At 54.3% G+C, this 25981-nt stretch overlaps 1 protein-coding gene across 4 annotated transcripts in view; it reads right to left on the reverse strand.

The window, feature by feature from the left end:
- Positions 1-25981, reverse strand: part of SPTBN2 (spectrin beta, non-erythrocytic 2) — a 40381-nt gene that overhangs the window by 10790 nt on the left and 3610 nt on the right. For 2 of the 4 annotated variants that reach the window (XM_070488231.1, XM_014844742.3), the window contains exons 2-21: positions 22504-22682; positions 17683-17834; positions 17061-17234; positions 16176-16267; positions 15944-16024; positions 15490-15605; positions 13394-13506; positions 13078-13265; positions 11705-11822; positions 11009-11167; positions 10378-10680; positions 9154-9307; positions 8051-8921; positions 6619-6756; positions 5497-6253; positions 4826-5028; positions 4351-4441; positions 3961-4107; positions 1555-1818; positions 126-350 (exon numbers count right to left, since the gene is read on the reverse strand). In XM_070488231.1, the coding sequence (XP_070344332.1) occupies positions 126-350; positions 1555-1818; positions 3961-4107; positions 4351-4441; positions 4826-5028; positions 5497-6253; positions 6619-6756; positions 8051-8921; positions 9154-9307; positions 10378-10680; positions 11009-11167; positions 11705-11822; positions 13078-13265; positions 13394-13506; positions 15490-15605; positions 15944-16024; positions 16176-16267; positions 17061-17234; positions 17683-17834; positions 22504-22660 (4503 nt within the window). In that variant the 5' untranslated portion in view covers positions 22661-22682. Of the gene's footprint in view, positions 1-125; positions 351-1554; positions 1819-3960; positions 4108-4350; positions 4442-4825; positions 5029-5496; positions 6254-6618; positions 6757-8050; positions 8922-9153; positions 9308-10377; positions 10681-11008; positions 11168-11704; positions 11823-13077; positions 13266-13393; positions 13507-15489; positions 15606-15943; positions 16025-16175; positions 16268-17060; positions 17235-17682; positions 17835-19998; positions 20417-22503; positions 22683-23165; positions 23328-25981 lie in introns of those variants that run through there. The other 2 variants (XM_070488228.1, XM_070488230.1) reach the window with 2 other exon arrangements.

Here is a 25981-nt window from a genome sequence, read left to right on the forward strand (position 1 = left end):
GGGAAGAGAAAACAGGGCACTTCTGGCATCTCCCCAGCATCCGGGAATGAGACTAGAAAGCCACAAGGCAGGGGGCAACTTGCCACGATGACGACTCTACCCCATCCCAGATCCTAGTGACTCACAATCTCATCCTCCACGTCCCGGTGGAACTGGTGCCGCTCGCGGGAGGCCTGCAGGCGCTGGCAGCGCTCCTTCATGGGCTGGCACAGGGCCCTGAACTTCTCCTCCACAGCCCTCGAGGTCCTCTCCACCTCCCCGGCTCCCTGGTCTTCCTGGGCCAGTGCTTTCGCCTGGGCCTGGATCGCCTCCACCTCCTTCTCCCGCACAGCCATCTCCCGTTCCAGCATCTGTCCACCCAAAGAGGAAGCAGGTGTTATCACTGCGCTTCTGCTTTCAGACTCAGAGGAGACGCTGGTCTGTATTAAGCCGGTCATGACTTCTTATCCCCAGGGCTCACCCCAGGGAGAGCATCCTCCTGGCCTAGTAAGTGGATCTCTAACTTCAACGTACATAAGAATCCAGGGGGGCATAACAACTGTGCCAGTTATCAATTTATTGCCTCTCAGCCCCAAATCCACCTCAGTTCCAAATCCGTCTTTCCCTGTTTTGAGAGTTGCAACTGGAGCCTGTAAACATTTCTCCTTTGCCCGCTGGTGCAATGCTAAGCCTTGTCAGTAGAGGGCGCTGGAGGGACACGACAATGTACAGGAGCGGAAGGGGTTTTTATCTACGGTTCCAGCGTGCTGCTTGTTTCTATAGCAACACTGCCCATGGTGTGCAGGAGACCTAGTGGCTCTCACTCTCCAGCAAGGCTTACTGGCATCCCAGCGGGAACTTCCTGCTGGCCAGCCTTGACCTGCCAGCTTCAGATCTGCTGGGGTCCATGACACCCCAGCAAAGTTCTATGCCATCCAGGGGGCCTCTGCCCCCTCCAATGAGGTCTGAAACTCAGCCTTGGGGTGGGGAGAGGGCATCTTGTTCCTTCCTCGGGTTCCCCTCCTCCGCCCTAGAGGTAGTAGTTGCTCTCTGCATTTGCTATTCCTGGATTCTTTAGAGCAGGGAGCAGCAAACCCTGGTCCCTGCCTGTTTTCGTAAATAAAGTTTTATTGGCACACAGCCGCAGCCATTCTTTCGCGTTTCGTCTATGGCTGCTTTTACCCAACCAGGACAGAGTTGAATAGTTGTGACAGAGGTCATATGACCCACAAAGCCCAAAATATTTACTATCTGGCCCTTTCCAGAAAAGTGTTTTCTGATCCCTGCTTTGGGGTTCTCTTTACCCCTTTGGTAGTTAACCACCTTTTACTAATTAATGCTACTTTTTACTAAAGGTTCCTTGTTCGAGTTAGAGTGTGGGTTCTGTCTCCTGACTTTAGACTGACTGATACACACTCCCAGAGATTCTGATATGGTGGCCCAGGGAAATCACCTGGAGAAATATCAGTAAATATGTCGTCTGCGAGGTCTAAGAATGAGCTCCCAGATCTCAAAAGCTACAGACTCCCTCTTCTTTTCTTCTGCTGTTCAGTCCATCAAAGGCCCAGAACGCACCTGCTGCTTCTTGAGCAGAATGTTGACGCTGGTGAGGTCCTTGCCGTAGTCGTCAGAGTGCAGCTGGGCCTGCAGGCTCTCCAGCCAGCTCTCCAGGGCAGAGCAGCTTTGCGCAAACAGCTCGGCTCGGTTGGCATCAAAGAGGCTGCGGGCCTTGGCCTGGGTGGTGGTCTCCAGCTCGTCCCAGCGCTTGTGCAGGTCCTCCAGCTTCTCTGACACCAGGGCTTTCAGCTCTGGCTTCTCGAGGGTCAGCTCCCGCCCTTCCTGGGTGCAAAGAAGGTGTAAGTGTCAGAATTAGACACCATTGAACTTTACAGGCTGAGAGCAGACCAGGGCCCTACAGGGCAGCAGAGACCTAAAGTGTGGGCAATAATTCCAGGTTCCTGAGTGTTCTCCTTAACAGGCTCTTCCCAAAGGTTTTAAACCCCTTCTAAACTTCCCTACCCTCACTGCTGATTAAACCCTCCTCCACCTTCCAGGTCCAGCTCCAACCTCATTTCAACTAAGAAGCCACTGCAATCTTGCCTCGTTTTGAGCTCCTGGTGCTGTGGTTTCTAGTGGCACATTGTACGTGGTCTCGTATTATCTGCTCTCATTCATGTTTCTCAGCTCATGACCTCTCACCTGGACTCTGGCAAGTGAGTCCCACCTGGTCTCCCCACTCCCAGCCTTTCTGCTTGAGGACTTTTGCTTCCAGGCACGTGAGGGAAGTGTGGCCTCTCGACATGCATGCAAGGCAAGCTGGTTGTGCCAGAGAGTTATCGCCCCCAGGAGCAGCCCTCTACCAGTGACAGACGGGGAGCGGGAAGGCAAATACTCGGTGCCCTTGTGCTTTGGCTGGGATAACTCTGATGCACGTTCTGTGCCGTCTCCCAGGGTGCCCCGTTGGGACTGAGCGTCAGTTCCGCACCAGGGCGACTGGCATGGCAATGGACCCTTTAGGAACCACCTTCCCTCCTCTGTCTGATCTCCCTACTCTCCTACTAGTGTTTCCTGCGATCACCTCCCAGATAAGTGGCCTTCACTGGAAGCCTTGTTTCAGGGTCTGCTTCCAGGGGAACACAAACCAAGGTACCACCTTCAGGCCATTTCACACGTGGCTGCAAGGATGAAGAGTGGCGGAGTCTAGCATTGCTGGGGGAACTTTATGACTCTTCAGCACAAGCCACACTTCAACACACAGTCTGTACGGGGTGAGCAGGGCTTCCCATGACCTGGCCCTGCAGGCTCTCCTCCCCTTTTCTTCCATGGGGCCCTTCACACAGTCTGCGCTCCTGCCACACTGACTTGCCCCCTGACCCCCATACAGGAACCCCACTTCCACATCTCTGCTTTCCTGTTCACACTCTTCTCTCCACCTAGAAACATCTTTCCCCCAATAGCTCTGCTTGTCCAAATCCTACTCGTCCTTCATGGACTGCCCTGGAGGCTCCTGCTTCCAGATTCCCACATCTCTCTCCTTAGCGCCCACGCTTTATCGGGCTCTCTATTGCACTATATCCTGCGGTGGATTTAATTTAGCTATTTGCGTACATCTCATTCTGGCTACAGTGTCATTCCTCAGGAGTGGAGCCCGCAATGGAATCACCTTCATTCTCCCCTCAGTGCCTAGTACAGTGCTTTGCATACAATAGCACCAATTAAATATATGCTGAATGAATAGAAAAACTGAATATACACTGCTCTCCTCCTTTTCCCAACCATCATGCCCTTGCAGGAAGGAAAGAGTCTTCTTATATACCTTGCAGCACCTAGCAGAGTCCGGAGCACACACAGCGTTGTCCGGGAACACTTGCTGAGTTGAAATAAAGTTTTACCTGAGCTCAGCTCTTGAGGAAGAGCTGGGTGGGAGACCAAGTACCACGAACAGCAAGACTCAAAAGCAAGGGTTGGCAAACTGTGGCCTGTAGTCCCAATCTGGCCCACCGCTTGTGTTTATAAATAAAGTTTTATTGACACAGCTATACTCATTTGTTTATGTTTTCTCTACGGCTACTTTTTTGCACTGTAACAGCGGAGTTGAGTACTCACAGCAGAAACTGTATGGCCCACAAAGCCTAAACTATTTACCATCTGTCCCTTTACAGAAGTTTGCTGACCCCTGATAAAGAGCATCATCCAGCTCTAGACCCAGGAATAGTTATCGTGTTGACCCAAAGCTGCAGTTTGGTTTCCTACTCATTTGTACATTCTCAAAGCTCTGGAGTCACTGTCCCACAGACCTCAGACGTTTGTTCCCCAGATCATAACTTTCCACCTTGGAGGTTTGGCACGAGAGGCCCCCTGATCTCTAGCTCTGAAAGAGCCATAATCTGAAGCCAGGACCCTCCCCTGCACTGTGGCCGGGCCCCTGCCTGGAGGAGGCCCCAGTGGCTCTCTTCTTTCTGCTCCCATCACACCGCTCACCTTGTCCACCTTGTCCAACCAGTCCTTGTTGGCAGCCAGCTCAGCCATGAACGCCTGGTGCTTCTGCCATTTGGTGTGCAGGTTGCGGGCCTCATCATAGGACACATCCTGGGCTGTCAGCATCTTCTCGTCAATCCAGAGTTTCAGCTGGACCAAGCACAGAGCAGGGATGGAGGCGGGCAGAGTACATTTCAGAGGGAGGGAGACTGAAGCACAAAGTGGGCAAGAGCGAGCCAGGAGGAGAAGTGCTGGCTGTGGGGAGAAGCCATGGAGGGGTCCACATGCTCAGGAGACATCACAATGGACTTACCCTATGCTCAAAGAGCGAGGGTGTGTGGGAAAGGGATGTCGGGAATGTCGGAGGGGACACAGGAGAACTGAGAGCCTCACCTCATGACAATCCTGTAAGAAACGCTGCTGCTCTCGGTTGTCCCGAACACGGCCCAGGAGCTGCTGCACGGCTTCTTGATTCTTCCTGTGTCTGTAACGACAGCCCCTTGTGAAGCCCCTGAGCCTGCTGTGAAAGGCTTAGGATCCTCTAACTAACCTAGAAGCCTTCAGTGCTCCTCCTCTGGGGACAATGCTTTCTGGGAGCACAAGACAACTCAGGAATCCTGATGTCACATCCAGCTAACCTAGCAAACTTCATTTCGCCCCAGTGTGGGGGAGGCGGAACTTCCCAGACTGTGGCTCAGTCCCTCTTCAACCACTTGGCTCTTCCTCTCCTACTTTTTGTCAGCTTCCCACCCCTATCGGTTCGTCCGCCCGTGCCACGTTCTCCATCTTCCTGGTCAGTGAAACGGGTCATCTGGTGCTCACTCATTTCCCTCTCTGGCCCCTCGTTTGCCCACTGTCCTCATCATACCTCCTCTCAATGGAGTCTGCCTTCTCTTGGATCTTCTCGGCATGGATGTTACCCTCAGACATGAGCTGGCGCCCGGCCTCCAGGAGGCCGTGGATCCGCTCCCCGTTGGCGTCCATGGTGCTCACGAAGTCTTCCAGTTTCTTTATGGCGGCATCAGCAGCCTGGAGTGTCCCCGGCATCTCCGTGTGAGACAAGACATATTCCTGTGGGGGTGGGGCGAGAGATCGAGTTCACTTCTCAAAGCACTTCTCAACCTCTCAGAGGGGACCTGAGACGCTGAGGCCAACCAGGAAGGGGCAGGGCAGACCCTGTGGCTCTGAAGACAGTGGGAATGGTGCCTGATAATGTGAGAGGCTCAGAAAACTATATGGACGCTGGGCTGGGGGGCCTTTGACAGTCCAAATTCTGCTCTATCTTGTTTCTAGCTAAGATTTGATTTCTTTAATAGTTATATGACAAGCCAGGTTTTCTATTTCTTCTTAAGTCAGTTTAGCTAAGTTATACTTACATCTTTTCTCCACTCCCATATTTTTCTATGTTCTCCTTGCCCATCCTGTTTCCTCAACTAATCCACCACTGCCATTTTCCTCCCCACCCACCACTGTCCTTCACATTCCCTGCTCCCTAATTCCTGCTTCTTCCTGGTTGGGCCCTGTCCCCCGGGCTCTCACCTGGCTGCTGAGCACGCCCTCGGCCTGGCGAGCATCCCGCAGGAACCCCTGGAAGCCATGGGCCTGGGCCAGACGGCCTTGCCGGCTCTCCCACATGCGGCCCAGCTCCTCCCAGCCGGTTCCCAGGGCTTCCAGTCGCTGCCGTAGGAAGAGGCACTGGGGATCGGCCTGGTCCCGGGTCACCTCCTCACCCAAGGCCCGCAGCCGACTGTACTCGCTCTGGGCTCGCTCCACCTCTCCGCGCAGGGCTGCATGTTGGGCCAGGAGGGCCTCTGCCTCAGGCAGGGTGGCCGGCCCCTCTTCAGAGGCCACAGAGGTCTGTGTGCGACCCAGCCACGCCTGGAAGTCATCCAAGCTGCGCAGGAAGTCCTGCAGCCGCCGCGCCTCACCCAGCGACTCCTCTCGACGCCGCATGGTGGCCCTTAGGTCGTCCCAGCCAGCTTGCACTTCTGCAAGCCGGGCACTGATGGCAGGGGCTTGGGCCGGGTGGCCAGCAGCCAGGGCATTTGCCTCTCGTGTCAGTTCACCCACCCGGGCGGCGATGGCCTCCAGGTCCCGCTCGGTGCCGGCCAGCTTCCGCTGCAGCGCCAGCACTCCAGCCAGGTCATTGCCCAGGCCTTGGGTGGACTCGATGACCTTGGTCTTTTCTCTCATCCAGGCCTGGGTCTCCGTGCACTCTAAGTGGTAGTTCTGGATGCTCAGGGCTGATGTCAGAGCTGCCTTCTTGCCATCCGCCAGAGACCGAAACTGCTGCCACCTGGGAGTGGAGCGAGGGTCTGGCGTTTGGAGTTGCTCAGCCTCCCCACCCCGTCCAGGGATATCTGGAAGCTCTGTCCCTGCTTCTCTCTCCTTTGGTACATTCTACCCACCTGCTTCTGCTGTTTGAAAGAGGCTGCTCCCACTCATCCTCCGCTGACTCCTGCTTAATTGCTCAGGGCACCAGCCTCTTCAAACTGCCTTTACCCCACCTCCAACTCTTTCATCATCCGCTCCACCAACATCTTCCAGACTACTCTCCCTCCTCATTAGCCTCTATCCCATGCCCTACAGAGCTCTCTTCCAGTTTCCATCGCGCCTGCTGCCTGCTCTCTCAGTCCCTAGTCCTGCCCTCCCCAACCCTACCTGTGGTTGAGCTGCTTCTGGGTGTTGACGATGCTGTCCTTGCCTGGGGGGTTGGCCTTCAGCAACTGCTCTGCAATGTCATTCACGGCAGTAATTCGCGCTGCGAGGGCGTTCATTTCGGGCTCCAGGGTCTCGAACCTGAGGGTGCAAGAAGCTGGGCATGAAGGGCAGGCGGCAGTGATGCACCGGCCCACCTCCCTTAGCCTCCCACAGACTCCTCTCCACTCAGCACGAGGGTCATTTTTAGGAGCCTCTGCACCTCCGACCCACAAGGTTCATAGTATCTGTGGGTCACGAGGGAGCTCCTAATTCCCCCAAAACAAGAAGAAAAACGAGGATCTCTGGAGTTACTCAAAAAGATGGTGAAAGTTAAAGGTCAGGAACAGCTGTAAAAATCAAACTAATCTCTGGCACAGGGCCCCACCTTCATCAGAACCTCCGTCTTCCCCCTGGGACTCACCCCTCAGCGGCCCAGCTGGGTCCCTTCCTACCAATATGTGTCGAAAAGTGAATGGATAACCAGAAATATTTAAGTGATAAAGATGAGAAGCACAACTTCTCCCAGGGACATTGACATTCTCATGGAGCAGAGTCTGCACACGTTTTGTGTCAGGGCCATCAGTAAAGACTTAGGCCTTGCTGGCCATACGGTCTCTGTCTCAAGTACTCTGCTCCGCTGTCGTGGTGCAAAAGCAGGCAGGACGATGTGGAAATGAATGAGCGTGGGCTCCGTTCCAATAAAGCCTTGTTTACAAAAACAGGCAGCCGGCTGCATTGGCCTAAGGTTGTAGTTTGCCGACCCCTGTCATGGGATGCCTTGAAAACTACAAAAATCTTTAATTACATTTTGAAAACCACCAGGAAATTTGAGTATAGATTGAGTAGCAGACGATATGAAGGAATTGCTAATTTTTGGTTCTGTGATAATGGTATTGTGGTTCTATAAGAAAAATACCCTTTCTAAATGATTTTAATATTTATTATTCTGTAAATAAATCTACTTCGTGAGAGGCTAATCAGTGTCTCTGACTAAAAGGTTTATAACTTCAAAGCCTTAACTATTTTAGGTCTGCATGCACAATTAAAAAATAATTTACTCTCTTTAAGAATACTTCCTCATATTTCTTAAAGGACGCATCCTGGAGAATGTAGCAATGAAATGATGATATTGGGGATTTGCTTTTAAAAAGAAAAATTAATCAAATAGAGCAAAGTCTTGACAATTAGTGAATCCGAGTGACAAGTACGTAGGAGTTTGTTGGATAATGCTTTCTACTTCTTAGTTTAACATTTTTCATTAAAACAAAAACTGCTAAGACTCAAAGGGATTAGCAAGAGCAGGCAGTTTATGGTGGGACCCCCCACCCCCGCCACTGCACACTGGCCCCAACTCACAAGGCCACTCCCGGGGGGGAGCCTGCATGGGGCCTACCTTTGCTGCACGACCTCCAGGTCCTCTAGGCGCTCAGGCAGGGCCAGCCCGTTGAGCCACTGCTCCTTCTCCTCCACCCACAGCCCGCAGGCCCCGGCCTCGCTGAGCATGGTGTAGAGTGCCAGGGCCGCCTCCAGGGCCCGCGCTCGCTCGCCCGCCCGGGCCTGCAGCTCCTCGTAGTGCCGCTCCAGGGTGGGCACCCTGCCCTGCACCTCGGGCGCGCGGCTCAGGGCGGGAGGCAGCGCCGCGGCCTGGTCCCTCAGGGCATCCAGGGTTGGCCGGTGGCCTCGGATCTCCTCCTCCAGGGCCCGATGCTGCCGGGCCAGGGCCTGCGTGGAGAACTCGTCGTGCCCCAGCTCAGGGCTGGACACCAGGCGCAGCGCGTCCACCAGCCAGGCCTCCATGTCGTTTGCATCCGCCTGGAACTGGTAGAGGCTGGCGGCCTGGGCCAGCCGCTGGGCGCGCTCCTCCGCCAGGGCCTCTAGCCGCTCCCACTGGGCTTGGAGCTCGGCGGTGCGGGCGGCGGCCTGGCCTGCCCCGGGGTGGCCCTCGGCGACTAACTGCTGGCCCTGCTCCAGGGTGAGCTTCAAGGGCCCCAGCCGGCCGCTCATCTCACCTCGCAGGGCTGTGTGCTTGTTGAGCAGGCGGAGGACACCGGTCAGGTCGCGGCCAGTTTCGGCCGAGGTCAGCAGGTGCTGCTGCTCCCGCACCCAGGCCTCGGCCTCGCCCGCCTCCCAGAGGAACCGCCAGAGGCGCCGGGACTCCTCCAGACGGGCCCGCCGCGCTGCCGCCAACTCGCACAGCGCCTCGTAGCTCCGCTCCAGGGCAGCCACCCGCTCCGACACCAGCTGGGGGTCGCATGGTTTGTACTCTGAAAAGTCACACCAGAGGGTTAAAAGCTGTACCTCAGCCTTCCTGCTGCACCACATGCACCCCGGTTCCGAATCCCCCCACCCACTCTCTTAGGCCTCCCTCCCTAGCTCTGTCACCCACCATCCGCCCATCATCCTTCCTGTCCCCAGGTTTCCCCAGTCTTGCTGCTGCAGCTGTTAACGTTCTCCTTCCTAGCCCCTCCTTTTCCAGTTCCTCCCCCGACTTTTCACCTTTTCCTGGGTCGCAGAAGCGCAGCGCGGAGGCACTGACAGCCCGCACTCTCTCAGCCTGCACAGCAATGTCTGCTTCCACCAGCTCGTGCAGCTGCAGCAGGTCCTCCACGCCAGCCAGATGCTTGCCCAGGTCCTGCGACTGCAGCCGGCCCTGCCAGGCACACGCGGCATACTGATGCACGTCTGAGAGCCGCCACCACACTCACATGCTAACTGCGCTCCATTTTCCTGCATCGATGGCACCGCCCGACCTCTTTGGTGCTGAGCTCACCTGCTTCTGTCTGTCACTCACCCGCATAGCGACCCCCAGTTCTGTCCTGCACCCCAGCCTCATAGTGTTCAACTCCCCTCCTGAAGAATGACTTTCTTGCTAAATCTTGCTCCTGGAATCTCCGCTCTGACTCATTTTCTCAGCTCCAGAATTATCGCCCCCCTCCTATCGTCATGGCTCAGTTCCCAGCACTCCAACAATCTTCAGCATCACTCCAGACCCATCCTTATCCCCACCTCTTGCCTAGATCCCCAGAACAGCCTCTAGCTGGTCTCCCGGCTCCCACTCTGGCTGCCCACAGTCTTTCCTCGCACAGTATCAAAGGGATCTTTTAAGGAACAGAAGGCAGAATCGCGTCTCTCCCCTTTGCAAAACCTTCTCGTCGCTTTCAACGCGGCGTGTTACTTGGAATAAAATCCAAACTCCTTGGCCAGGCCTGTAAGGCCCTGAGTGAGCTGGCTGCCCCCTCCCTGATCTCATTCCATGGCCCACTCCCTGTTCTTACGGTCCCGCTGGCCTCCCTTCTCAGGCCGACCACGCCACGCTTGAACAGGCCTGAGGCCTTTGCCTAGCTGCTCCTTCTGCCTGGACCTTCTCTCCTCAGATTTCCCTGTGGTGGCTCCTAGTGCTATTCTGCTTTCAGCTTAAATGGCATTTTCTCAGAGAGGCCTTCCTGGAACCCTCCAGCACACACCCTCTTCCAGCTTCCTCCTAGGTTTTATGCCCACTTGCTATCTTGCTTATTGATCGGTCCACGGGTTTTATTAGCCATCTCCTCCTGCTAGAACGTGAGCTCCATGAGGACAGGGCCCTGTGTGTTCATCTGAGGACAGGGCTCTGCACCGTAAATACACCACAAAGATCGGCTGAGCAAACGAGCGAAGGCACCCCTCGTCAAACCCCCGCAATTCCTGATCATCTCAAGCCCACCATACACGTCCCACTGGTACCTTCATCTCTTCCATCCAGTCCATGAGGTAGAGCAGGTCCTGAAACACCTTCTGCAGCTCCAGGTTGAGGAGGAGCCGCTCCCGCCGGGCGGCCACCATCTGCCGCAAGAAGTCCCAGAGCCGCGCCACGTTGTGCTGCCGTGCGGCAATGCGCTTGATGTCGTGGTAGCGCTCGGCAGCCAGCTCGGCGGCCACGGCGTCCACCGCCTGCACCCGGCCGCTGTAGGCCACGATGTCTGTCTCGATGGCTTCGTGCTTCCGCACCGCCGCCTCCACCGCAGCCAGCTCCAGCCCGAAGTTGTCCTGGGGCGGGGGGCAGGGAGGGGAGATTTGGGAGCTCGGGGACACCACCTCTGCTCTCCCCTTCTGCCCTCCAGGCCGCTTCTGCTGCAAGATGCCAACTCTACGAGGTGGCTCTGAGTCTCCTCTCTACCCCATCCCATCCTGTCTCACTAACTCTTTCTTTGCTCAAGCCTCTGGCCTCTGGTTCTTCCTGAGTTCCTTGGTCTTCTTATCTGGGTGATGGATTTCTTGTTTCATTAGCACCCACATCGCACGGCTCCTATCCACCGCTCTCTCTCTCCCATTTCTCCTGACCAGCCTGGACAGGCCAAGGGACCCCGTGTCCTACCTGGGACACGAGGCGCTGGTTCTCGCTAAGCCAGGTCTCCCGCATGGCAGCCTTGCGGTCAAAGCGGGCGGCTAGCTGCTCCAGCTTCTCTTGGCGGATCAGCTCGGTGCGCAGGGCCAGCTCCCGCTCATGCTCGGCCTTCTCGAGCCGCTCCCAGGCCTGCGAGGTGGGGACAGGATGGGCGCTAAAGGGCCAGGGCTCAGGAAGGGAGGGTAGGGAGGGGTCCTGGGAGCTGGGGGCACATGGCGAGTCCCAGGAAGCTCGGCCTAGTGGGTCTGTTCGAGAAATGGGCGGTGTGAGAGCTATGGAGCCATGTGACCCCTACGTCTGCTTATGGAAAAGGACGAGGGGAGAAGGGAGCAATGGAAACCACTGGATTTGTCTGTGGTGGTGGGACTGCGGGTGAACCCCATTACTTTTCTTAATCTTATAATGTTGTCTGTGAAGACAATAAAAGTAGGGAGAGAGAGTTGGGGACATGAATAAGATATGGGACTTAGGGTACAATTTTATTATGTGGCTCGCATGGAGAGACAGATGGAGGAGGAAGGGGGATGTGCAGGCAGCATGAGAGGATGCATGAGTCACGTCTGCACCAGGGAGGGGTGCGGGCAGCCGGACGAGTGTTCAAGTTGGGGCAGTGGGGGCTGGTGCTGAGGGTGGGACGTCTGTGGGACGGGAAGGGAGGCCGCGGACCTTGTTGATGTCGGAGATGAGCCGGCCCTCACGGGGCGTGTAGACCTTCTGGTTGTTGGCCCGTAGCTTGCTCTGGATGGTGAAGAGCAGCACTTCCAAGTTCCCTTTCTCTGTGAACCTGAGGCAGGAGGCCGCGGGCGGAGGGGGGAAGTCAGAGTCAGAGGCCACTAGGGGCTCAGGGACTCTTTAGGTTTCAAAATGAAGGGTTCTGTGTTGCTCTCCTTCTCATAAAAGCAATACATGCTCTTTGGGTGAAAGCCGGAAAATACTGGCAAACCAAAATAACAGAATTTTAAAACAACTAAAACCACATAGAAATGACCACTGTCACCCTTTGGCAGGTGCATATGTCCTTCATTTTCGTTTTACCCAAATGAGATTGCCTCATAACCACAGCTTCCGTTTTAGAGGACTCATTCACTGTGAGCCGGGCCCGTCCTCAGGGCTTTACATGTATGAACTCGCTATCTATGGTCTCTTATTACCCCCACTTTCCAGATGAGAACACTGAGGCACACAGAGGCCAAATAAATTGCCCAAGGCTCACAGCTGCGAGGTGGCGGAGCCAGGATTTGAACTCAGGCACCCTGAGCCTCGTCGCTGAGCCCTTTACTCTCTGCTGCCCACAATCACTGTTTTGCAAACTGCTTCTTCACTGATTTTTCAAGAATATCTTTTCAGGTCAATAAATGTATTTCTTCGACATTATTTGCAGTGGCTGTCCCATGACTTATTTTTCTTTTGCAAAGGTCTGGCTTGTGAACATCTTTGAAGCTACCTCTCCATTCAAAGCCCAGAAAAGGACTTTCTGGGTCAAAGGGCACACCTCACATCATTCCTGGAATGTACAGGGACAGAGGTTTTCTGGATTAATATTAGTTTTGGAGCTGGAACATATTAACTCCCAAAGAGCTCAAAAACAGAAAAACACAGAAGTTTTAGCATATAGAATTGCTTAACAGCAACTCCACACTTGAAAACAGTTAATTGCTGTAATAGACAAATGCTAAGAACCTTTGCAATGTGCACATCACCAGCCACACTCCTGTGTGGACAGTTATGACCCGCCTGTCGGGCCCACTCCCTCCTGTCCCTAAGCTGGGATGGGGCTGCTGCGACACCCCAACCAGGAATCTTGTCTGAGTAGGCTGCACTGACTCCACACACTACAGCAATCATTTCCACAGCATGATTTTTTCTTAAAATGGATACTCATTTTTAAAATGTATTTTGGAACTGCTTCTGGCACTTTGAGCTGGGGGAAACGAGCCTCCACCGCATTTAGGCACTGCCAAATTTCCCTCCCAAAAGGCCGCCCTAATTTAGGCTTCCTCTTGGGTGAGCACAGGCATGCTGTGGCCTGGGGCACCTACTTGGGCGGCTTCTCCACGGTGCGGTAGGAGTTGAATGACTGCAGCTGGTTCTGGACCCCGCTCAGGGAGTTGGCCAGCTGCCGGTCATTGAGGGTCACAATCGTTTGCTCGATCCACTGCAGCAGCTCTGAGGCCAGGGACTCGTATTTCTCCACAAGGCGCTCAGCCTCCATGGCGTGGTCCAGCACCTGCAGACAGCGACATGGGCGTCCTGGCCACGCGGTCCCTGGCCCAGTCCTGAAGCTCCATTCTGCCTCTGTTTTAGGGGAGTAAGACCCCTCTGGCCTTATGCCTCCCAGCCCATGGTGGGGAGTACCTTGCCAATTCTTTTGCCTTCCACAGCCAGGGCCTTCATCTTGGAGAAGTAGTGGTAGTAAGTAGCCACATAGGTAATGATGGATTTCTCATCTGGCTGGTCCACATTCACGTCTGAGAAAAAGGACCACTCAGGTCAGGCAGAGACTGGAAACCTGCCTCCCAGAAGTTCACCGGCAACTTGAATCGCTAACCCCAATCCTAGGGCCATGGCAGCGCCCCAAGGCTGACATCTTTCCAGCTCCCTTCAGAGCAAAATGACAAACTATTTGGACAAAAAGGGCACGAAAAAACTAACATTTATATCTTTAACTCCTAGAAACAAGCAGAGTACAAAATCCAGGAACACGAGAAGGCTTTTTTTTACCCAGTGTCCCCAGCGGAGAATAAAATTAGCTGTTTGGGGGAAGAAAGGCAAGAAAAGAAACAGCACTCCCATTTGGGGACAGATCGTGGACTTATGGGCTGGAAATACGTCTAAGAAGTCAGCCGAGGGAGGGACAGCAAGACGGAAGGTACAAAGGGAGCCTCCTGAACCGGGGATGTTCGAGAAATGGACCCTGTGAGCCCTGGCAGCGGGAACAGAGGTCAGTTCTCAGGGCTATCTCGGGGCACGGTCATGACTATTTCTGACCTCAGTCCCAGACCTCAGCTGTGGGCCCAAGGATATGAGGGTCCTTCAAGCGAATCAGCTTCCACCACAAGGACTGAGGCTGACTATGACTTGAAATCCCTGGGGTTTTCTTTTTTTTTGAGAAAGATTAGTCCTGAGCTAACATCTGCTGCCAATCTTCCTCTTTTTGCTGAGGAAAGATCCGTGCCCATCTTCCTCTACTTTATATGTGAGACGGCTACCACAGCATGGCTTGCCAAGCGGTGCCATGTCCGCACCTGGGATCTGAACTGGCGAACCCCAGGCTACTGAGAAGTGGAAAGTGCGAACTTAACTGCTGCACCACCGGGCTGGCCCCCCCGGGGTTCTCTTAATTAGGCCAAATGGTATCGTAGCTAAAGAAGCCCTCTTGACCACCTCTGAAAACCCACAGGCAGCCAGGAACCACTGAAATCATCTCAGAAAGTTAAAGGACACTTAGCTGTACTTAAATGTTCCTTATCAAAGCTGTGCTTCTCAAATACTCTTCAAGGACCCTTGTACTTGGCCTACTTCCATCACTAGCTGGCTGTTGGCCATTCTGGACTAAGAGGGCACAGGAGACGGGGCTACGGGTGGGATGGAAAACAGGAAGAAAATAACCAAGACCCAGATCTGCCCAGTGAGCTTAGTAAAGAGTGTTTCTCACAGAGCAGTCACTTGGCCCTCTCTCCTCCCCTCTTCTGGCTGTTCTCCCAGGGAGGTGGCTGAGGAAATAGGCTCTGGAGCCAGGCTGCCTGAATTTGAATCTCGGCTCCACCAGCTGTACGACCTTGGGAAAGTCACTTAACCTTTACTCGCCCCCAACCCCCTTTAATTGTGAGGATTAAAGAAATCAAAGCCTGCCAAGTGTAGTGCCAGGCACAAAATAAGAACCCAGAGGCCAGTACCAGTCTCATCAGCATTAAGATCAGAACCACAGGAGCCCACGGGCAGGGTCAGCTGACCAAAAGGCCAGTGCACAGGGAGACCTCAAGGTCACGTAGTTTAACTTAGAACCTTAGAATTTTAGAATCAGAAAGACCCTTAGAGACCACATAGACTCACCTTCTCATTTTTGAGATAAGGAAACTGAGCCACAGAGAGGCCAAGCAACTGGCTCTAAGTCACAGAGCTGCCCTGTGGTAGGGCTGGGATAGAACGACATCCCAGGACTCTTTCTGCCACAGGGCTGCCTTTCTTCCTACAGCTTTTTTTTTAATTGCGATATTATTTTCATCCCATAAAATTCACCTTTTGAAGTATACTATTCCGTGGTTTTTAGCATAGTCACAAGGTTGTGCAGCCATCACCACTATCTCATTCCAGAACATTTTCATCACCCCCAAATGAAACCTGCACCCGTTGGCAGTTACTCCCCGTTCTCCCTGCCCTCGCCCCTGGCACCCACTCATCTACCTTCTGTCTCTATCCCACTGCCTCTTTTTCACATAGCTCTGCCCCACCTTCAGGATCCAGCAGCTTCGTAAGTCCCAGCTCCTTCTCAGCCAGATTGAAAGCGTTCTGCAGATTGTAGTGAGCATTACACTTCCTCAGTGACTCAAAATCCAGAAGGTCTGGCCTGGGTGGGGAGGGAAGTTAGAAGGTATCAAAAGCATGTGAGATCCCAAAGAGGAAAAGTAAAGCCACCCCTATCTTTATCCCTAAGTCACCAACTCTATTTTGTCGAGAACTAGGCCGCTCAAGCCCACACCCACTGCTCCTGTCCCCTCGCTTCCTACTGCAAGCCCTGTGTGCAGGACGGCGCCCCCACATCCTGGCTCTTCTCCGAACGTTCATCCTTCATAAGTGCTGTGTAGCTTGTCTCACTGCTTTGTCTACACGTGTGCTTGCCCCTGGCTCCTTAACCCCTCCAGCAGTCCCGCCAGGCTCGCTAACCCCATCTTCTCGTCTTCTCACCGGTGTTTATGTACAATGGCGTTGAAGGCCAGCCCATCTCTCCAGCTGGTGGTGAAGTTGTGCACGTTGACATTGGGATACCTATAGACAGGGACCAGGAAAAACAGGGAGTTGGGTCAAGTCCCAGTCCGCGACTCAAGGACGGATCCCCAGCTTGTGGAGCCCGTCCTTCCTTTACCGCATGGCCTCGGTGCATCCACCCTCCAAGGCCACGCTCCCTGGGCAGCCTCACCCTGCAGTCTTCATCTGGCACCACAGCAGCAGGGCATCCTTGGCTGACTTCTTCTCCTTGTTGTCTTCGGTTTCCACACTGATGTCTTGGATCTAAGAAGGAAGGAAGGAAGGCCCTCACTCCCTGGACAGGGGCTCTGACAGTTCTGAGATACACGGCAGGAAACCGCTCTTTAGACTCCTGTAATTGGGGTGCAGGGGCAGAGCCTGGGGACCTTTCATACAGGGCCAGTCACCACAAAACATCAGGTCAAAGGGATCTGAGGCAGTAGAATGGGGTAGGAAGCCAGAAGAGTGCGAGCGCTTTGAAGCAAAGGATGCTGATTCCTCCAGGTGGGGAAGTGCAGGAGGATGAGGGAACATTCCCCAAGAGCTAGGTTTCAGACATGAAGCTGATGGAGCTCTGCTCAGGGCTGTAAGGAGCAGAGGAGGTTACACGCGGGGAGGAAGCGGGGCAATCAGGAGAGCTGTGATGGAATGAGGACAGTGGACTGGCTATGCTCTGTGCATAAGAAGTAGGGTGGCTGTTCTTTTGAGGAAGGTAGGAGAATTTGAAGAAGAGTGGGCCGACCAGACTGTGAATGCAGTTCTCAAACTCCCAGTGGTGAAGGACCAGTTTGTGAAATTTCCATTCCCCGTGGACCAACATGTGGTCCCACAGCACAGGACCAGCACACAGATCAGGCCACAGGGAGTTTGCCAGAGAAGTTTGACAACATACACACTGGTCTCCACCCCGCTTAATTGATCCGCAGCAACCACAAATTGCTACACAAGGTTCTAGACCCTCCATTCTGGTATCGATCTTGCCGTGGACCAGCAGTGGCTGTTTGAGGCGCAGCACCGGTGTGCAGCGCACACTCCGAGTAACGCTTTGCCGGGGTACCTGGAACCGAAGGATGATGGTCCAGACCAGCCCAAGGGTCAGCCGGTGGTTTCCGTCCACGATGTCATGGGAGCCCATATTTTCCAAGTGCACTTTCTGCTCCTTCAGGAACTGCAGGGCCTTGTCCACGTTCTCCAGGCAGTGGATCCGCATGCGGCCTTTGGTGGGCTTTGGCTGTGGGGGGACAGGGGACACAAAGGCATGGGACCGTGGGCCTCCTCCTTCCCTCCTAGCCTTCCCGGGGCCCTGCTTCGCACACCTTCCCCATGAGCTCCCTCGGGAACACAGGGACAGCCCCAGGGCTGTGCCAGAGTTCATGGAGCCAAAGCTGCGGTTATAGATGAGGCTTGGAGCAGATTAAGATTCCCAAGGGAATTAATGGCACTCAGAGTGGGTGGGAAAAGAAATGTTTTCAATGGGGCCACTGTTCCTGTCTCCATGAGGCAGTGCTCCTATTTAATCCACATGGCAAAACTTCTCAAAATGAAACCATCCTCTGAGCAGAGGGCAGCCACTGCTTTCCGCTCTGTGGTGTCACTCTTCTCTCTAAGGGCGACTCCTATGGCTTGTCCCCTTCACCGCTGTTTCTCAGGCTCCCTCCTCCCTCAGGACCACAGCTCACCAGTGTCTCTCCTGAGAGCACCTCGAGGAGCCTCAGGAGGTTCCGTCCATCCCGGAGGTCGCTGTACAGGTCCCCCACCCGGCACGTCACCCGGGCCAGGTGCGAGTTCACCCACTTGGTGAAAGTCTTCTTCTGCACAGCTTCTCGCTCATCTGTGGCAGCAACATGGGGTCATTTCTGTCCTTCATGAGCAGTGCCCCTGCTTCTAACCACCACTTGGCGGGGTTGGGGGGGATGAGGGGGTGCCTGAGAGGCCGGAAGTCAGGTCCGGGGAGGAGGAGGGGAAGGAAAACGGCCAAGAGGAAACCCCATAACTTAAAAAGCTGGGAAATAAAGAAATTGGAATGAGCTCATAAGCAAGGTAAAAAACAAAAATGAGAGCTAGAAAACAGGTTTGAGAAGAAGGATGAAAGAAATTAGAAGCACGGGACATGCAGGGAAGGGCTGCGATCTGGGATCAGGGCCCTGTCACCTAACAGGGGTGAAACGCTATTACTTCACCCGTCAGGGCCTCACTTTCCTCATCTGTCAAACGGGCACATTACTTTCTACTTCAGCAGGTCACTGTGGTGATTAAATGAGACAACGTGTGTAAGACGCCTGGCAGGAAGTGGCTCCTTGATGAGTTATGATTGTCCAGGCGTAAACTAACCCAAAGCAAAGAGCCAGAGGTGCTCAGGTCAAGCAGGAGGCATGGCTGTTCTCTTTGAGTGGTGGACAAAGGGGAGGGTGTGGACTGAAATTACAGCAGCGGCTCTTCCAAGGGGTCATTAGGAGGATGTGACGTGACAGAGGCCGCAGGCCTCCTCAGGCAGCTGGCTCTCCTGGGATCATTTAAAGAAAAGATGGGTTCCTCTACTTGTGGGGTGGGTTCATTCAATGGGCTGCAAGGGGATCCATTCCCAGGACACCAACATTCCAACGCTAAGAAAAGAAACGAGACCTTGAAAGTTGGGAACAGGGAAAACAATAAGCCCAAGAAACACGGGGGGGTGGGGAAGGCCAGGCAGAATTAGGCACCAATCTCAAAAAAAGTGGGGAAATGCCCTGCTGCCTGGTTCGCAGGGGGAGCTACCGCTGAGGGGATGCTGGCAGGTCCCACAAAAAATTAAAATTAAAAATGTTATAAATGAGACAGGGAGGGAGGAGGCTCAGGCCATTGGAAGCTGTTCCCCCGCAGAGGAGCCCAGGGCGAGGACCCCACCCAAGTGGCCGGGGCCTGAAGAGTCACTTTTTGTTTCCTTCTCAGCACCAGCATCTCCGAAACCGAAAAGACTCATCCCTTAATCTCACATTCCTGGGCACCTCACCCATAAAACCTGGCGACACACCCATGTCTATTCCTGTCTCTGCTGCCTCCAACCCCTATACCTGGGCCAAGCTCAGGGTCCTAACAACTGCACAGGACATCCTGCGAACCAAGGGTGCCTTTGGGCCTCCCTTCATGGTCTACAGCCCGAGCTGGGATTGCCCAGATCATAGCGATTACTGGATCCAGGAGGCCTGCCCCAATGCCAGGCACACTAGGGTGAGGCCATTTTGGCACACAGGTACAATAAAAGGGGAGGGGTGGACATAGGGGCAGCTAGGGGGGAACTGCACAAAGCCAAGCACCAGGGACAAAGTGTAGCTTCACACAGCATCCACAACTTCCACAGACACACACACACACACACAAAACACAGTGACTCTCAGAAATACACTGCAATATTGGTGCCGGATGAACACACGCCTGCTCAGAGATACACCTGAGCCTGTTGCACCAACTCCCCTTGACACACTCCGTTTCCACACACACTGTCTCCTCACACACAGTTAGACACCCACTCAGAAACCCAGGGCAACACAAACAAGCCCCGGGTGCCTCAGCCTCCTGGCTCACTCCCCTCTCTCCTGCTCCAACTATGCAAGCAGGAGCTCCATCTCTGAACGCACCGACAGCGAGCTGCCTCAGTGAGACTGCGCAAAAGGCCTCATTAGCTGACACACATGCTGCTTTGCACAGCCTCGCCCGCTGCCTCCATGCTCATCGCATTCGCTGCAACACACACGCTCTGCCGCTCCCAGCGGGCCTGTGGTCACACCCACTCACGCTCTCTCACGGTCCCTTCCAGTGGGTCCAAGCTTTTCCCAATTCTGTCAGCATCCATATATTTTCTGGCCACTTGTAATTATTCCCCTTGCCCATTGTCTCCCAACACAAACGTCTGAGTCATAGAAAATGCTCCACTCCGTGTGTCCTTGGCTCTGGCTCCTCTCCCACGCCCCCAGGCCCCCTCCCTGGGCACAGCGCTTCCCTCTGCCCGCTGAGCTCACCTTGAAGCTGTTTGAAGCGTCCTTCCAGCACGCTGGCATACTGAGCGGGGTCGATGAAGGCAGCTGGCGAGAGCAGGAGGCCCCCGGGGTTCTGAGACCCTTCCACAGCCTCATAGTAAAACTCACCAGCCCCGTTCAGGCCGTGCCCGTGCACCCTGCTCACTCCGTTCACACTCATGGTGTCTGCTGCCTCTCAACGGCCCAGGTCCCAGAGTCCATGCTCTGCCCGCGCTGGGGCGGGGCAGCAAGGTTCTCCTCCCCCTGGAGCCTGGGATCCCAAGAGGCTGGGGTCCTGGGCGGGGGGTGGTTCAAGGCTGGTGGAAGTTTCAAGGAGTGGGAGAAAGGAGTTACAGGATGTCTGAGCTCCCAAGCTCCGGGACAAGTCAGCAGGGCACACCTGGCTGTGGTGAGAGGAGACAGAGGCAGCTCCAGACAAACAGGTCGGACAGTGGCGGGGGAGGGGTGGGGGGCGGAGCTCAGCCTGCTGGGGCAGGGCCAGGCCCTGTGGGGCGGAGGAGGGAACTGCAAGTGCCTTAGAGACCTGCCCATCAGGCCCCAAATTGCCTAAGAGTTCAGAAGACCAGAGAGAGGGCTCCCCAAAGCCAGTTCTACTTCCCGAAGGTTTGCAAGTATGACAAGGATGGCCCCTCTCTGGGTGACTCTGGGAGGTCCCGCTTCAGGACATGGGTTTTAATCTCCAGCTTGGAGAGCAGAGAAAGAAAAATCCTTGGAGAGGAAAAGCCAGCTCAGCACATGCCAAGCATCGTGCTAGGTGTTTGCTTACGGTCCCTCACCTGTGAAATAGGTGGTGCCATCCTCCCCACCTGCTTGTCATCATCACCTCCAGTCTGGCCCCTTCCCTGCCACTGGGCCCCCCAGGCCCTCCTCAGCCAGGCCATCCCAGGCCCCCAGTATACCCACTGCTGGGCACATCTGCCAGATTCCCTCCTACCTCTCTCTGGGCTTCAGCTCTCGTCACTTACAGCCTACTCTTGCCATCCACCATCTTTATTCATTCAGCATTTATTTGGCACCTACTGATGTGAGGCGCTGTGCAAGGCAAAACCCGTACAGCGAGGCCCCTTCAGGAGAGCCCAGTGTAGTGGTAGAGATAAACATCTAATGACAGCACGAGGTGGCACGTGTCGTGTATACAGACATCACAACGGTCCTGGGGATCACGTGTATGTACACACGGCCATCACAACAGTTCTGGAGGCTACACGCACCAAAACCAGGGTACCAGGGGCTCTTTTCCCCAAAGAGGTGCCATTCTCTATAACCCATGTCTTCCATTTTCTCTCATCTATAGAAATGCTGATGTGAGTATTTCACAAGCCAGCCTGAAGGCCCAGCCAGAAGGACAGAGAAGCCCAGGGGAAAATGATAAGGGACCCCCAGAGCTATGGGCACCATGAGGTGGTCCTCGGACTGGTGCTGGGCTGGCTGAAAAGAATTACCAGGAAAGCTTAAAAATGCTGATTTCTGGACCATATGTCCAAAGATTCTAATTCAGTGTGTCCAGGAAGGGGTTGGGAGCCTGTATTTGTAAAAATGTCCCTGAGTGATCCTGTAAAAAGTGTGGCTAGGTTTGGGAACCACCCTCCTCAGAGTCTCCCTTCTTCCAGGAGGCCACCCCACCCACCCTGGGAGCACCGCCTCTCAGGAGGGCGTAATTGTGACCTCTCCCACTGCGCTGGTCTGGGAGGCCGGCAGGTCAGTGAGAAAGACAAGGGTGGGATGGAGGAGGGAAGCCAGACGGGGTGGGTGGCCTTGGGGTGTGTGGGTGACTCAGCCCCACGCCATCCGCTGGTGGTGTCAGGTGGCAGCCCCACTCTTGTTGCTATGACAACTCCTCCCGGAACGCAGGGAGGCCCGGTCAGACGGGTTTGTTTGTGCTCAGAGGAGCAGAAGGGGAGAGCCCAGGCCGTAGGGGAGGGCAGGGGCCGAGGCAGGCAGAGAGCAAACCCAGGAGAATGGGCGGCTGCGGAGGGAACCTGCTTCAGGGAACAGGTAGATGAAATAATGGGACAGGTGGCAGGTGGAAGGAACAGGTGGGGAGGGAGAGGAGAGGATAATGGCCCTGGAGGGAGAACAGGTGTGAGAGATGACAGTGGGAATGGAGGAAGAACAAGGGGATGAAAGGTTAGGGACAGGTGGGCGGAAACAGAATAGCAAGAGGACAAGTGCCAAAGTGCTACAGAATGTGACTCAGGAACAGAGGCCTGGAAGTCAGTAAGTGCAGAGGGAACCCAGCTGAGTCCGGGGTCAGCAAGGCTTCTCTCTGCTTAGCGGAAAGGAAGCTGGGGAATGTTCTGGATTGCACAAAGTTTGCTCTTAAGGTTGGAGCTGGGGAGCCGGGGCTTGATAGGGGAATCTGGATTTCCCACTCTAGAGCAGCAGCTTAGAAAGAAATGTGGTCTTCCCATGAAGTTAAAGGACTCTTCACGACAAGCTTCTCCCCTCAGCCCCCTCAGCATACCCTCAGCTCTCCCCTGACCTCACCTGCCAGGGCCTTAATGCGAGACCTCTCAAAGAGGCGGGCCGAGCTGCTGTCATTGTCCCAGTCCGAGTCGGGCAGGTCCCAGCGGTTGTTGATATCGCTGTACTGGCCCTGGATCTCCAAGCTGTCGAAGTCTGTGGGTGACAGGGTGCTGCTCATGGTGGAGAGTGGCCTCCTGCTCCTGCAAGGGGGAATGTGGCTGGTGAGGGGCATCTCAGGGCCATTGAGCCCACCACTCACCATGTCCTTCTATCCTCCTGCCTAGATCTCGGCTCTCCTGATGGCCGAAGGTTACGGTTGGGTTTTTTGGTCAATGGAAATCAGCTCCCCTTGGGAGAGGGAAAGCCATGGTGGGGAAGGAGGGGGACAGAAATATAACAGATGCACATGGAGTGAGGCAGGAAGGCAGCAGTGTCTCAGAGCGATGCAGTAGACAGAAAGGGCTCCAGGGCCTCAGGCCAGAGAGGGACAGCAGGCAGAGCAGGGGGGCTGGAAGTGGCGATGCCCATCAGCATGGTTCAGGATAGCAGTGGGTAAACCAGGGTGACGCAGGAGGCAGGCATGGGACCCCCTGGGCAAGACTGAGTATAAACTGGAATTCTTTTATTCCCCAATTCCACAAACTGTTCTGAGCCCCTCCTCCATACAAGACGGCCTCCCTTACCCTGTAGGCAATTTGAGATGAGAAGACCCAGATCCTGCTCTGGAGCAAAGATACATCTATGATACATCGGGAAGACTGTGATGCTCTGCTGAGTAAATGTGAGTGAAGTGCCCGGAGTTCAAAGGAGGACACACAACGCTTCTCTTCCCTTTGTTTCCTTTTGTTTGCTACAGGGAATACTTAATAGGTGCTCGATAAATGTCGGCTGTGAGGGCCCGCCCGGTGGCGTAGTGGTTAAGTTCGCGCTCCACTTCGGCGGCCCAGGGTTCATGGGTTCGGATCCCAGGTGCGGACCAACACACCGCTCACCAAGGCATGCTGTGGCGGTGTCCCACATACAAAATAGAGGAAGACAGGCACAAATGTTAGCTCAGCGACAATCTTCCTCAAGCAAAAAGAGGAAGATTGGCAACAGATATTAGCTCAGGGCCAATCTTTCTCACACACACACACAAAGTTGGCTGTGATATGGGTCCTCGCCATTTAAATGCATCATCTCATCCCAACCCGCTGTGGGGCAGGGTCCATCATCATCCCCATTTCATAGATGAGGAAGCTGCACTGTGAAAGTTAAGTCACCGTTTAAGGTCACACAGTTGGAAGGAGCAAAGCTGGGTTTTGAAGCCAGGTTCTTTCTCTCGAGCTCTTAATCAGAACATTTACACGTTCCTCAAACTTTCTGGAGCTCTTCACACTCCCCAGGAAAGATCCACACTCATCGCTCCCTTCTAGGGCCCAGGCTGGGGGTTAGGACCACGCATGCTCACAGCATTACTTACAACTCTGTGTTACACAAACAAACTCTGTCCTTCTCAAAACTAACAAATGAGCTTCAGATTAGCCGCTGGGGATTTTTAAAATACCTCTACTGTCCAAAGGTCTCGTGTAACTCAGCATTCAGCAGCCATTCAAGGGAATGGAGGGGGCTGGGTCTTTAACTTTATCGGAACCCCGGATTCTCCATTTCTCATTTTCCTAGCACCCCTCAAATAAAAGAGATTTAATCCTTAGCACTACTTCCTAGGATGGGGCTATGACCTTTGCAGTCTCTGGCTCTGGAAAGGAGGTACAGAGAGCCTCCCGTGTGGTTTTGGGGGAAGGAAAAAGGGATGGGTGGTGAGATGTAGGTGGGTAGGGAGGTGTGTTCTCATGGGCACACAAAGGCAGAACTTGGCTTCTGTCATTAACGTGTTCCATGAAGCTGAACCTGACCCATGTGAAGGCCAGGATTGTCTGCCCTCCTCTTTCTCCCAAAGAGAAAACAGACACAAGGATTTCCCTGCACTGAAGAGGTGCGAGGGAGCAAAGATCTGAGGTTCCTAGATTTAGGCTCTCCATCCCCTAGAATAGGAAAGAGGACTTAATTTCCACTGGGCCTAGGACTCCTGTCTCATTTACAACCCATCATTTCCCCTAGTCCCCAAAAGATTCTTTGAATTTGCTCTGTAAATATTTACATAAAAATAAATTCTAGGGCAGAGTTGAATCACCCTGAGCAAAGGGCGCTTTGGGCAAGGCGTGACCTGAACCAGAGTCACCACTGGACAGGGAAGCAGCCCAAGCCCCAGGACCAGTTCTACTCCATTTCTCTCCACCCTTCAGATTAAGGCTCCCTTACCAGCAGCCATGCTCACACCAAGCTCTGGGATGGACATTTCCAGCACTCACACTCTCCCAGCACAGACCTCCCCACTAGAACTTCTAGATACAATGCTCCCTGACCTTGTTTCCATGACCACTTTCCTTTTATCAGGAGTCACAAACCTATGGAGGCTGGCCCCCAGGAGCGTGGCCAATAAGCTGTTTAAAAATAACTGCTTTTGGATTCCTTTAGGTGGGCCTGCGCCTTCCATTTCTCTACAAGCCCCACCATTCCCTTTTGTCTCCTCCCCAGCCACGTCACATATTTCTGTTACCTGCCTGGCCCCGAAGGCATCTGAGGTTTTCGAACCCTGCTTTATAACTTTGTACTCCACAAAGAGCAGAAACTTAAAGAAACAGATTTTCTGACTGTGTCTCCAAACTACTGTGTGTCCCTGGGGCCCCCATAAGCTGCATAAAACCTGAACGTGTGCCGCTTTGGCATCTTTTTGGTGATCCAACTTGGTTGTCCCACGGGACCTAGTGGGGCCCAGGCACAGGATCTAGACCTCCCAGCGAGGTCTGGCTGCTAGTGCCTCTCCTTGGATCCTATAATTTGGGGGAGAACGTATGAAGCTGGAACCTCCCCTTCTCCCAAATGAAAATTCAGCCACTTAAATGCTCCACTGACCAAATCATACATACTTTGTGCCCTGAGTTTCCAGGGATGCCTGACATCATATAGACAAGGAACGAAAATAGCACTGGTGTCTTGAGATCACAGAGCCCCACAGGACCACCAGGTTGGGACTCCAAGGAGTTTATTCCCACGGACTCGCACATGAACTGTGCTCTCTGGGGTTCTGAGGGCCTCTGAGCTTTGGTTTTCAAACATTTGGGTTCTGCAGCCCCATGAGCTTCTGGACAATATGCTGTGTTCTCCACATTCCCTGTGCCATCTCCAGATTCCTGGAGTTTCCCACTTGAGTTTCTTTACATAGATCTGCTCTGGTTTCTCCTCACTATGACCCGGGTCTCCATGCTCACATTTCCTTAGTCGGCCTGCCCCCCCCAGCCCCAGGACCCCCTGTCTCTCTCTGTGCTGGAGAATCATCAACCTTATTCTCCTCTGTGGATTCCTGAACTCTGGCAATAGGGCGGGCCAGCAGCTAATCCAGATTACCGTTTCACCAGCACCTTATTCTTAGCCACTGACCTCGAGGCCAGGCCCAAGG

The sequence above is a fragment of the Equus asinus genome, chromosome 17, assembly GCF_041296235.1.
Source record: "Equus asinus isolate D_3611 breed Donkey chromosome 17, EquAss-T2T_v2, whole genome shotgun sequence".
NCBI lineage: Eukaryota > Metazoa > Chordata > Mammalia > Perissodactyla > Equidae > Equus > Equus asinus.